General features: G+C 43.7%; 1 protein-coding gene across 1 annotated transcript; it reads left to right on the top strand.

The window, feature by feature from the left end:
• Nucleotides 1–1440: 1440 nt before the first annotated feature.
• LOC309840015 (ferritin heavy chain-like) lies at nucleotides 1441–2007 on the top strand (the record flags this gene model as incomplete). The annotated part of the gene is made up of 1 exon (XM_082682026.1): nucleotides 1441–2007. One exon carries the CDS (start codon nucleotides 1441–1443, stop codon nucleotides 2005–2007), a length of 567 nt encoding a protein of 188 aa, XP_082538152.1.
• Between the last annotated feature and the right edge of the window lie 12392 nt (nucleotides 2008–14399).

The following is a 14399-nucleotide window of genomic DNA, read 5'->3' as shown; positions in this document are numbered from 1 at the left end:
AGTATCCTCCTCTTCGGGGGAGCTGCCCCACACAAACACATCCTCCGGTTATGTGGTTCCGGGGCCGTCCCCCGTTCCTACGTGACCCACATCTCCCTCACCACAGCTGACTGGTTCAGGGGTCAGCCAGTCCCACTCCCACCCCTTACGCCTCCTGTTGTCGGCTTAAGGCCGGCCACCTGAGGACCAGCCTGGGTTTCTTCCCCAGCACTGAGGGAAACGGAAAAACTTACTCCTTGTGCTTCATGGGTCTTTGAGGGATTTTTCATTCCACTCTCCATGAGGGAAAAAGGGAGCAGGACTGATACATATTATTGATGAATTTAGCAAAAGAAAGAAGAGCATGATGATTCGGCTCTATCTAGACTTTTTAACTTTTGCAACTGCATTTCCACCAAGAGGAAATGCTATAAGCTTACAATGGCTTATAACCCGTAGTCAGCCAGAACTTCCCTTGGGTAACTAGTCAGGGTAGGCTCACTGCTGTCACAAATATCCCAAGTCTTGCTGGCCTAAGACAGTACATTTTTATTTTTTGTTCTTACCAAGATCCAGTGCACAGTGGTGCTGCAGGCGATGGGGTGATAGTCTCCTTGTGTCATTCAAAGGCTCAGGAAGGGAACCCATATGACAACAGGTTTGAGATAACCGCAGACCCGCTCAGCAGAAGAGGAAGAAACAAAAGAGAACGACACGATCTATTACAGAAGAGATACACAAAAGTCTTCTAATGTCAGAAAATGCCAAGCTTTGGGCACTTGGGATGGTCCCTATCTTACCTACAAGCTCCACACCATGTACCCCAAATAGAAAAGACTCCCTAACTGACACACTGAGCCCCTCCATTCACAGCAGAAGACTGTTAGTGAAATGGCGTCCCAACTGTAGATCAGATCCATGCCAGTTACCTTGGCTGATCACATGACTCCTTTACTCCCAAATACGAATGGACAAATGGTTGCCAGATACTTGAGGAAAGTGAAAGAGAAGATCATGATGAACAAACAGAACTATTTCTGGAGAAGAAAACAACTATAATACAGGAAACGGAAGAGAACATTACCGAAACTTACAAATTCATATTCTCAGAATTTTAAGGAAGACAATGGGTTTATAAAATGAGAACAGCGTGCTAGAAGAGGGCGCAACTGGAGTACAAGAGAAAGCCCTTGGAAACAGAAATATTTTTGCAACGTTAAAAACGTAATAGATACCAGGTGCGTACGTCAAAGTCACCCTGCCTCACCCAGCCTGTGACGCAACGTGCATGCAGCGTTTGTGCCCCGCCAACGCCACGCGACCTCTCCCGGTAACAGGACCAGGAGCCCACCGCCTGACTCCCAAAACGAACACCATTTCCGGTCCACTCCAGAGCGGCCGCCCTCTTCGCTCCGAGGCAGCTACCGCAGGCCCCGCGGCTTCACCTTCACGCCCGCCACGATGCCCTTGCTGTCCACCTTGCTGCCCGCGCCGCCCTCGCAGGTGCGCCGGAACTACCACCCCGACTGCGAGGCCGCTGTCAACAGCCATTTCACCCTGGAGTTCCACGCGTCCTTCGTGTGCCTGGCCACGGCCCTTTACCTCGACCGCGACGACGTGGCCTTGAAGCACTTCACCCGGTTCTTCCTGCGCCGCTCCCGCGAGCACAGCATGCGGGCCCGGTGCCTGATGCGCCTGCAGAACCAGCGCGGGGGCTGCCTCGACTTCCAAGACATCAGGAGCCCAGTCAGTGTCAACTGGAAGAGCGGCCTCAAGGCCATGAAGTGCACCTTGTTCCTGGAAAAGCTCATGAACCACAGCCTGCGCCACCTGCACCAGCTGGCCATCGACAAGAGCGACCCCCACCTGCACCGCTTCCTGGCAACTCACTACCCCAGCCAGCAGGTGGCGTTCGTCAGCGAGCTGGAGGGTCATGTCACCACCCTGAGCATGATGGGGGCCCCGGACGTCGACCTGGCAGGGTCCCTCTTTGACAAGCTCACCCTGGGCGACAGTGACAAGAACTGAGCGTGGACTGGACTTCCCGAGAGCCACGGCGTGACCAGAGCACTGGTCACCGTGCCTGCCATGCACACGGCAATAGTCCCATTGCAGAAGAAGTTCACTTAAGTTTTTTTCTTCCAGCTTTGCCACTTCTTCCAATAAACTTATTTGGGTCCTAAAGAAATAAAGGTCTCTCCTTGGTTCCTGTGTGCAAATCGCTCACTTTTTAAAACAGGTATCCAGGAGGCTCTCCACCCACCCATGCCCCACCCACATGCCGCTCAGGATCTCCACAGAGGGAGGGAGAAGGCATTCCATGGGGCGCCGGAAAGTGCAAAATCCATCTTCCCCTTATAAACAATGTGGGTATATGGGGGGTGGTGAGGTGAGGCGCTGCTGAATGCGGGTGCCTGCGAATAGCAGGAGTATAAAAACGCGGTATAAAAATCACAGTAGTGTGGCTTCCGGAGGAAAAATGAAGGGAATGGGGTGGGACAGGGATTAAAATAAAACGTCCTTAAAACTTTACCTGAAAGCTTCGAGTTTACTAAAATATGTAAATGTTAGTGTCTGTTGATTCTGGGAAGCAAGATGGAGACCCCAGAAGCCGGCTTGGCAGGGTCCCTCTTTGACAAGCTCACCCTGAGCAACAGTGATAATGATAACTGAGCCTCAGGCTGCCCTGCACACAAACACAGGGGTGACTCCCTCGTCACCATGCTGGACATGCATATTGCCCTTACAACACATGCAAATGTAGGTTTTTTTACTGTACTCTTTCTTCCATTAAGGTAACATGGTACCCCAAACCCCAAATTACCTCAACAGAAGGACTGAAAAATATAAGGTCCCGGCTGAAGGTCAATTTGTGATATTGAATATCAAGTAGAATAAAGCTCTCTGAATGTTAAGCCACGTTACTCTGACTCTGGCTGCTGTGAAGAATGTAGAGGATGAGGAGAGTTGAAGCTGAAAGGCCAGTTAAGAGTTCACTGTAGCAGGCCCAGAGAGACAATGGTGGCTTGAACTGCGTGTTGGTAGAGGAAATGAAGAGATGCAGACAAATTGCAGATGAACTGGATGAGTCTACAGGATCTGCTATATGGACCAGAGGTGAGGAATGGGAAAGGACAAAAATAATCTAGGCTAAAGTTTGGATCTGAACACCCTGGCTGCTGGTCGTGCTATTTATTAAGCTGGGCGTATTTGCAGGGGGACTCGAGGAGCTGGGAAGGCATGTCATGTAAAATCTGAGGTGCCTATTAGATACCCAAGTGGAACTGTCATGCAGGTAGCCAGAAAAATGAAACTGGAGCTCAGGGGGGATGTCAGGTTTGGAAAAATACATATGGGACATATTAGCCTATATATACATAGATGGGTTGAGGTCACGGAGTAGATAGAAGCTCACCAGGAAGGAAGTAGAGAGATGATGGCACAGGCGGCCCCAAACCCAGAGCAGCCAGCACTCAGAGGATGGGATGAGACACTGGAACACCTAGAGAGCTGCTGGTCCCGCTTGGACCATTGCCTCATTCCAGACTGTGGCCACCTGCGTCTGCTCAGAGATTATCTCAAAATCAGCCTGTTCTTAATCTCAGCGTGGTCTCTGGTTTCTCCTTTCTAGACGTGGAGAGGCGTTAGCCTATTACCTTGTCTTCTTGACTATAGGTAGAAAGACAATTATTTCCCAGTAAAAGGATTTCCCAAGGAAACGACAGACCTGCTTTTTTTCTATGTTTGGTTTTTGGTTTTTTTTCCGTTCCCCTTTTACAACTCTTCCCCTCTCTCAGTCCATTCTCTATTTCAGCAGATGAAATCTGTTCCCATGTAAACCCTAAGGTTGTCTAGGTCTGAGAAAAAATACTCAAAACATATAATTTCTTCTGTGTCGTGTATAGTTTACAAGGGTCAGAGTTAGAAATTTTCAGACTTCGTACCCTATATTCAAAGACACATGAGTAGCTTGAGTCATTTCAGAGTTAACTAGATTCCTGTTAACATTTACTGAAATATGAACAAGTGTAGCTAAGGAGTAATTTCTTTCTACATTTCCCTATAACTCTGCTTCAATACTTTCTTAAAAATGAGGATTATGGTCCTTTGAGTTTAGTTTCCAGAAAATGGTGTTGAATGGTATTTCCCCCTTTACTCTTTTTAGTCAAACTTGTTTTTTTCACTCTTTCTCTGTCTGCTTTGAGGTCCCTGCTCTCTCTCTGATAGTCTCAATACATACATACATATACGTATACATATATATATGTGTATATATATATACATATATATGTGTATATATATATAAACTGTTCTCCTCTAGATATGAGGAAGCACAGGCTGAGCAGCTGTTCATCAGTGTTTACAGCTATAAATTGACTGAAGATCCTTCTTACTCTCCTGTTTTGGAGAAGCAGTTCGGTGTCTTGGATCCTTCACCACAGGGTGACTCGATTCAAATCCCAGTTTAGCCACTTACTAAATTGGGGGAACTTGGGCATGTTATTTCACCTCTCTGCGCCTCAGTTTCCTCAGATGTAAAACAGGGATAATAAAAGTGTCAACCCCATTGGAGAAAATATTTGCGAATGATGCCACTGACAAGGGCTGAATATTCAAAATATACAAACAGCTCATACAAGTCAGTAACAAAAACAACAAACAACCCTATCAAAAAATGGGCAGAAGACATTTCTCCAAAGAAGACATACAGATGGCCAAGAAGCACATGAAAAGATGCTCAACATCACTAATTCTTAGAGAAATGCAAATCAAAAGGACAATGAGGTCTCACCTCCCACCAGTTAGAATGGGCATCATCAGACAATCTACAAAGAACAAAGGCTGGAGAGGGTGTGGAGAAAAGGGAACACTCCTACACTGTTGGTGGGAATGTACATTGATGCAGCCACTGTGGAGAACAGTCTGGAGGTTTCTTAAACAACGAAAAATAGAGCTACAGCATGATCCAGCAATCCCACTCCTGGGCATATATCTGTACAAAACTATAATTCATAAAGAGACATGCACCTCAGTGTTCATAGCAGCACTATTTACAACAGCCAAGACACGGAAGCAACCTAAGTGGCCATCGGCAGATCAGTGGATAAAGAAGATGTGGTGTATATATATATACTACGGACTATTACTCAGCCATAAAAAAGAATGAAATAATGCCATTTGCAGCAACACGGATGGACCTAGAGATTATCATACTAAGTGAAGTTAAGTCAGACAGAGAAAGACAAATGTCATATGATATCACTTATATATGGAACCTAAAGTATGATACAAATGAACTTATTTACAAAACAAAAACAGACTCACAGACATAGAAAACAAACTTATGGTTACCAAAGGTGAAGGGGGGAGGCAGTATAAATTAGGAGTTTGGGATTAGCAGATTCAAGCTACTCTATACAATACAGATAAACAACAACGTCCTCCTGTATAGCACAGGGAACTATATCCCATATCTTGGAATAAACAATAAGAAAAACGGATATATATGTATAACTGAATCACTCTGCTGTACACCAGAAACATATTGTAAATCAACTAAAATTTTTAAAAAGCATCAACCCCATTGGGTTGCTGAGATTAAATGAGTTAATATTTTCTAAATACTTACAACAGTGCCTGGCACATATAGTACATATATTTGTAAGCCACCATTTATCATCATTACCATCATTATCACTCACTTACTTCTAAGTTCATTTGTGGTGTTTATGATTTGTTGATGAAAGGATTTCACATTTATACTTTGCCACTAGGGGGCTCTCTTGCATCTCGACCAACTGTGTCACTCTGCATATCAAGAAGGAGAAATCCTTCCTAGCTGCTTGGCTGCCAGTTGCTGCCAGGCTTCAGGGAGGGCAGATTGCTGTTTTCAGTGCCCCAAACTCAGGCCCAAGCCTGGAGGTGAGTTTTGCTGTGACAACCCTCTGTGGTAATTCCCCATTTGTCTCAATCAGCCTCCCCTTTAAGTCGGCCCCTAGAACAACTGTTTTGCTTATTCTTCCCCGACCCAGGTTGCCTGAGCCTCCCTCCTCTTCACATCCTGAACTACAGTCCACTCCTCAGAGGTGGGAAAGACTGAAAGGATGAAAAGCTAATCCTGATCCCACCCATCTTCTGGATGTTGGGACCTGAAAAGGAGAGGAATGGGTGGATTGGAAGGGGAGAACGGGCAACAGGGCTACTGATAACATAATAACGAAAATGTATGTCACCACGCACTTGATTTAGCAAAGACGTTCTCAAGCTTTGCTGCACCTTAGAGCCACCTGGGAGTTTTTAGAGCTCTCAATGCCCAGGCCACCTCCAGGACCAATTACATCAGTCTCAGGGGCAGGACCACGACATCCCAGGTATTGAAAGCCAGTGCAAGCACACCTTGCTACTCAAAATGTGGTCCCTGGACGGGCAGGTCAGTGTCATCTGACAGCTTGTTAGAAATGCACAATCCCAAGCTCTACCACAGACCTCCCGAATCAGAATCTGCATTTTAACAAGACCCCAGGTGACGAATAATATGCACATTGAATTTTGCGCAGCATTCTTCAGCATCCTATTTGTTACACGTGGCTGCACCTTGGAATCGCCTGGGACGCTGGAAAATAACACTGATGCCTCGATTTAACCAACTCACTCAGCCATACCCTCATGTAAGTACGGGACCAAGCACAACAAAAACATACCAAGCACAATAAAAACCCGAACAACAATGATTGAACCAACAACTATCGATCACACACACATATTTACATACCGGCTTTTGCGCAATGTGCTGTTTTGTCACAAACTGGTGTTTTTAGAGTACGGCTTGGCAAACTACAGACTGCAAGCCACATCTGGCCCCCAAGGGTTTTGATAAACAAAGTTTTACTGGAACACTGCCGCACCCAATCAATTACCCATTGTCTGTGGCTACATACGCACTAGCACTACAACTGCAGAGTCAGCCATTGCAACAAAGACCGTGTGGCCTGCAAAGCCTAACACGTTACAGGAAATCTTTGCCAAGCCATGTTTTACAGTAATTTGCCGCAAGCCCTGAAGTCATCTCAAGCCATCAAATATTTTAAACTTTTCACCTGTCTTTATGCAGCTCTTTGTCTTTTCCCGTTTCCTTCCATTTTTGGGTCGCTTTCAATGAATATTCTAGAATGGCTTGGATGTTTATAATATTTTATACACATCCCTAACCCTCACACTCCCCAGAATTGTAGTTGTCACCTTCCAGACTGACATCTTTGCGAATTTCAGCACGTCAACCTGTCAACTTTCTTTGTGTCTTCAGTTTCCTGGGCTCCACATGTGGCTTTGTTAATTAAGGGCCAGCAGTCATCTCTCTTCTGGGAGCATCAGAGTGGGACTAGCCATTTTGATTCTCCATAATCACATATTCGTCACAGAAGCTGTTTAAAGTGTACTCATTTTTAAGTTACTGCAATCCATTCCAATCATTTTTCTTACTGTGAGGCATTTAAGGTTCATTAATATGCAAAGCGACTGCCTTGCCTGAGGAGGAATAGACTCCTTCCCTTTCATCTGTATTTTAACGTTTATTTTTTGGTAACATTACTTTTGGTTTACAACATGTTATATCTGATATTAACTATGCCACATGCAACGAGGAGATTTATTCTCTTTTTCTTTTCTGTGCGCTAATTCCCTGGGCATGATTGTTTTTTCTCCCCAAAGTTTAATTCTTCTATAAAGTTGATGGAGAAGTAAAAGTTCCACCTTAAAATATGTTTTAGAACCGTAATTCAAGAAACAAACCTAAAAGAAAACATTCTAGGAGGGAGCATTCATGCAGCTTTTGACATTTTTAGCCAAATGGCCCAATTAAAATAGCCAAGAATTTTTAGCCAAATTCTTTCAACAAATTATCCTGGATTCTTGGAAGTTTTCTGCGCTATGCTTGGCACTAGGAATATAATATGACTAGGGCACAGTTCCTGCTCACAAGCGTGGTGGAAAGGATGCACACACAGAGAGATACCACCCATCTATCTGAGTAAGAGCTAAAAGAGGAGGCTTACAAGGTGCCGTGTGAGTGCAGGAGAGGAAAGGGTAGAGTCTGGATCTTACCTGGGTCGAAGGCAACATCCGCTGTGGAGGTAACATGGAGTCTTCAGAGAGGAACTGGAGTTCTACAAGTGGAGAAGAGTGGAAAGGGTATTTTAGCTATGTTCATTTACTGCAGGGGAGCCAACAGAGTGGGAAAGGTTACAAATTCAGGAGTGGACTGGGATACAGTTAATGAGAGAAGACCCAGAGGAGACAGGGGAGAGGCAGTGGATTTACGTGACACAGGAGGAGGGAGAGATTTTTCCCCTTTAAGGAACTCTCCCAAAACTCCTCTCTCAAAAGTAATCACTGGCTTACTAATTCACATCACAAAAGTCCTTTTCAGCACTTGCTCTGCTTGATCATTCCGCAGTTCTTAACAGTGTCCTTCTTTTCTTACCTTCCTTGTCCTTTCGTGGTTTACCTAAGGTTTATCTATAGAGAACTATATAAAGCGAACCATCCTCCTGCATTCTGCTGTTGGCCTCTTCAACCCTTGTTCAATATATATTTCCCCTCCAATTCAGCCACATCCATGGGCCAATCTTATTCTCTCTCTCTCTCTCTCTCTCTCTCTCCCCCCACTCCCAGACGCTTCCCTTGACTATGACACTTGCACAGCCATCTGTGAAACATCTCCTTCTGGATGTCGCCAGAAAACTCAGATTCCCCAAGTCCCCAGATGAACTCACTGCCCCTTCACTAAACTCCCCCTAGATTTGACACACCTTCTGGGAGTGTCACAAGTAAAACATTTCAGAGTCGACCCTAGACTTCTGGTCTTGCTCAGTCTGAACATCTCTTTCCTCTCCATTAGCTCTTCTCTTACCTGACACCCCCATCTTTTTCAGGCTCTAATCATCTATGATCTAACAATTTCCATAATCTCTGTACTTGTCAGGGTTCTTGGTGGCAAACCACAAAATGGGACCCTGGCTAATCAAAACAGAAAAGGCATTTTAGAAGGATGTCTGGTAGCCGAGGGGGAAGCCCTAGAACTTTGCTCAGAAAATGGGAAGCATCATATGGAGCAGAGCCTTGTTTTCTTTTTTCTTTTTTTTAACATCTGTATTGGACTATAATTGCTTTACGTTGTTGTGTTAATTGCTGCTGCATAACAAAGTGAACCAGCTATATGTATACATATATCCCCATATCCCCTCCCTCTTTTTTTCTTTTTTAACATCTTTATTGGAGTATAATTGCTTTACAGTGGTGTGTTAGTTTCTCCTTTATAACAAAGTGAATCAGTTATACATATACATATATCCCCATATCTCTTCCCTCTTGCGTCTCCCTCACTCCCACCCTCCCTATCCCACCTCTCTAGGTGGACACAAAGCACCAAGGTGATCTCTCTGCGCTATGCGGCTGCTTCCCACTAGCTACCTATTTTACATTTGGTAGTGTATATATGTCCATGCCACTCTCTCACTTCGTCCCAGCTTGCCCTTCCCCCTCCCCGTGCCCTCAAGTCCATTCTCTACATCTGCGTCTTTATTGCTCTCCAGCCCCTAGGTTCTTCAGAACCATTTTTCTTTTTAAGATTCCATATATATGTGTTAGCATACAGTATTTGTTTTTCTCTTTCTGACTTATTTCACTCTGTATGACAGACTCTAGGTCCAACCACCTCACTACAAATAACTCAATTTCATTTCTTTTTATGGCTGAGTAATATTCCATTGTATACATGTGCCACATCTTCTTTATCCATTCATCTGTCGATGGACACTTAGGTTGCTTCCATGTCCTGGCTATTGTAAATAGAGCTGCAATGACTATTGTGGTACATGACTCTTTTGTTTTTTTTTTTTTGCGGTACACAGGCCTCTCACTGTTGTGGCCTCTCCTGTTGCGGAGCACAGGCTCCGGACGCACAGCCCCAGCAGCCATGGCTCACGGGCCCAGCTGCTCAGCGGCATGTGGGATCCTCTGGACCAGGACACGAACCCGTGTCCCCTGCATCGGCAGGCGGACTCTCAACCACTGCGCCACCAGGGAAGCCCGTGACTCTTTCTGAATTATGGTTTTCTCAGGGTATATGCCCAGTAGTGGGATTGCCGGTTATATGGTAGTTCTATTTTTAGTTTTTTAAGGAACCTCCATACTGTTCTCCATAGTGGCTGTACCAATTTACATTCCCACCAACAGAGTAGGAGGGTTCCCTTTTCTCCACACCCTCTCCAGCATTTATTATTGTTGATTTTTGATGATGGCCATTCTGACCCGTGTGAGGTGATACCTCGTTGTAGTTTTGATTTGCATTTCTCTAATGATTAGTGATGTTGAGCATCCTTTCATGTGTTTGTTGCCAATCTGGATATCTTCCTTGGAGAAATATCTAGTTAGGTCTTCTGCCCATTTTTGGATTGGGTTGTTTTTTTGATATTGAGCTGCATGAGCTGCTTGTATACTTTAGAGATTAACCCATTGTCAGTTGCTTCGTTTGCAAATATTTTCTCCCATTATGAGGGTTGTCTTTTCGCCTTGTTTTGGTTTCTTTTGCTGTGCAAAAGCTTTTAAGTTTCATTAGGTCCCATTTGTTTAGTTTTGTTTTTATTTCCATTTCTCTAGGAGGTGGGTCAAAAAGGATCCTGCTGTGATTTATATCATAGACGGTTCTGCCTATGTTTTCCTCTAGGAGTTTTAGAGTGTCTGGCCTTACATTTAGGTCTTTAATCCATTTGGACTTTATTTTTGTGTATGGTGTTAGGGAGTGTTCTGATTTCATTCTTTTACATGTAGCTGTCCAGTTTTCCCAGCACCACTTATTGAAGAGGCTGTCTTTCCTCCATTTTATATTCTTGCCTCCTTTGTCACAGATTAGTTGACCATAGGTGCATGGGTTTATCTCTGGGCTTTCTATCCTGTTCCACTGATCTATATTTCTGTTTCTGTGCCAGTGCCATATTGTCTTGATTACTGTAGCTTTGTAGTATAGTCTGAAGTCAGGGAGTCTGATTCCTCCAGCTCCGTTTTTTTCCCTCAAGACTGCTTTGGCTCTTCGGGGTCTTTTATGTCTCCATACAGATTTTAAGATTATTTGGTCTAGCTCTGTAAAAAAATGCCACTGGTAATTTGATAGGGATTGCACTGAATCTGTAGATTGCTTTGGGTAATACAGTCATTTTCACAATATTGATTCTTCCGATCCAAGAACATGGTATATCTCTCCATCTGTTTGTGTCATCTTTGATTTCTTTCATCAGTGTCTTATAGTTTTCTGAGTACAGGTCTTTTACCTCCTCTAGGTAGGTTCATTCCTAGGTTCATTCCTAGGTGTATTCTTTTTGTTGCAATGGTAAATGGGAGTGTTTCCAGTCTTGACATTTTTCACCAAACAGGAAGGGTGCACAGATGTTGAGCTGTCCAAAGGGATAAACATATCATCTAGTTTTTTCTAACCCTCCTTTTGTAGATGCTATTGGTGCTCTGCCCAGATCAATTTGACCAGCCAGGACAGCCAAACCCCCAGCTGCTTGTGCGTGCTGCAGCTGACAGCTTACATCTGTGACGTTCTCAGGAGTGCCCTTGGCTAACTGGGACGGCCAATGATAGAGGCAAAAGAGCCTGAACACTTTGCCCTGTCTCTGCAGTGAGATTTGTGCTCCAGAATCTGTCTTGTGTCAAGCCAAGGTTAGATTTTGCCTAAGATCACATCCTTGCTTGATTCCTTCTCCTGCCCTATTCGGCTTCCCTTACTTGTATACAGTTTTCCCCTGAGTATACTCCTTCAATAAACCCGTCTCGGGCTCTGTTTCCAGAACACTCAACCTAAAATCCACCCTTAAACACAGGCAATACAACTCCTACTTCATTTCTTTCAATCACACTTACCACTCTGTATGACAATTTTTTTATACACATGCACATTATACACATTCCTTAATAGGCTATAGAATCCTTGACGGCAGGGAGTATGTGGGGTCTTTTCCCCTCTCCTTAAGCACTAGTATACATGTAATAGGAACTTTAAAAAAAATGGTAAGCTGAACCTAACTGAAAATAAAGGCCAGATCACAGTGGTTTAAAAAATGCATAGAAGTGAGAGAGACGAGACAATAAATGTAGTGCTAGGCTATTCTTTCCAATGTCGTTTCTAAATGTCTTTCTAAAGGTCGTGATTGGCGTACCTATTTTATCGCCCTACTAGATTGTGGATGATAGAGCAAAAACAAGTTTTTAGTAATTAGTCTCTGGCCAAAAGGATCTCATAACAAGACATAAAGTTTATGCAATATGGTTAATTTCCCAAAGGGGTCAGAGATTTATTCTTTCTTTTCTAGTTTCATTATTACCTACTCAGGAAGGGCTCAGGTTTAAAATTTTGTGACTTAGCAATTTGTTCCATTCGAATGTCTGAACATAAGCCTGGATGGCCAGGACGAAGGATTTCACCCACTGTGTTCGCATATTTCCAACCTATATTCCTTATCGCTCACCCGTTAGGCACAATTACTTCATATTTGGCATATGATTCCAGTTTTATTACCATGTTGGCTCAAGGGTAGGAGTCTGTGTGTGATGGACATGAGACAAAGTTTACTGAGCATTTATTATATATAGAATACTGTTTGATCAATTGTTGGGGGTTAGACGGTTGACAAGAAAGAACAGAAAGTGTCTCTATGCAGAAGGAGCTCAAGCTAGCTAGAATCAGGGCATCCACAGCGTAGGATCACATACAGAGGACCTCCATTAACCAGTTTCAAATTGGTTAATAATTAATGCTGAGCCTCTGAGATCCAAGAGGGTATAGCACAATGGGATGATAAGCAAGCACCATGTCAATCAAGAAAGAACGTTTTTTGGAGAGAAATTTTCAAGTGTGCGGATGAACCACATTTGAAAAGACACTTTCTATATTTGCAAATGAAACAACTGACAAAAGATTAATCTCCAAAATACACAAGCAGCTCAATATCAAAAACACAAACAACCCAATCCAAAAATGGGTGGAAAACCTAAACAGACATTTCTCCAAAGAAGGCATAGAGATTGTCAGCAAACACATGAAAAGATGCTCAACATCACTAATCATTAGAGAAATGCAAATCAAAACCACAATGAGGTATCACCTCACACCCGTCAGAATGGCCATCACCAAAAAATCTACGAAACAATAAATGCTGGAGAGGGTGTGGAGAAAGGGGAACCCTCCTGCACTGTTGGTGGGAATGAAAATTGATACAGCCACTATGGAGAACAGTATGGAGGTTCCTTAAAAAACTAAAAATAGAACTACCGTATGACCCAGCAATGCCACTACTGGGCATATACCCTGAGAAAACCATAATTCAAAAAGAGATATGGACCACAATGTTCACTGCAGCACTATTTACAATGGCCAGGACATGGAAGCAACCTAAATGTCCATCGACAGATGAATGGATAAAGAAGATGTGGCACATGTATACAATGGAATATTACTCAGCCATAAAAAGAAACGAAATTGAGTTAATTTGTAGTGAGGTGGACGGATCTAGAGTCTGTCATACAGAGTGAAGTCAGTCAAAAAGAGAAAAACAAATACCATACGCTAAAGCATATATATGGAATCTAAAACAACGGTACTGATGAACGTAGTGGCAGGGCAGGAATAAAGATGCAGACGTAGAGAATGGACTTGAGGACACAGCAGAGGAAGGGGAAGCTGGGACGAAGTGAGAGAATAGCATGGACATATATACACTACCAAATGTAAAATGGATGGCTAGTGGGAAGCTGCTGCATAGCACAGGGAGATCAGTTCGGTGCTTTGTGACCACCTAGAGGGGTGGGATAGGGAGGGTGGGAGGGAGGCTCAAGAAGGAGGGCATATGGGGATACATGTATACATATAGCTGATTCACTCTGTTGTACAGCAGAAACTAACACAACATTGTAAAGCAATTATACTCCAATAAAGATGTGAAAAAATACATAACATAAAAATGGTTTTATCTTTGTACAAAACAAAAAAGTAAAATAAAATCAAAGACACTTTCTCAATACTCCTTTCTAGCCCATGCCCTCCTGCTCATTTTTACTCTAGAATTCTCAAGACATGATTCTGGACATGCTATAACCAAACACTGGGACAAACTGAGAGGGTGGTGATCAGTCTGGATTTCAGGCTGAGCTGCTGCCATTTGGTGAGAAGCCACTGGTCCAAGTTCTGACCCTCGTCTTTACAAATACATGGCTTGCTTTTTCTCAGTGAACCCAAATGTGAACAGTTCTACATGAGGGATCAGCAGGCTTTCTCTCTAAGGCGTAAATATTTTAGAATTTACAGACCTATGGTCTTAGTCACAGCTATCCAACTCTGTTACTGTAGTGTGAAAGCCACAAAGAAT

This window comes from Grampus griseus (genome assembly GCF_964374135.1).
Source record: "Grampus griseus genome assembly, chromosome: X".
Taxonomy (NCBI): domain Eukaryota; kingdom Metazoa; phylum Chordata; class Mammalia; order Artiodactyla; family Delphinidae; genus Grampus; species Grampus griseus.
This window is presented reverse-complemented; position numbering and strand designations above follow the sequence as displayed.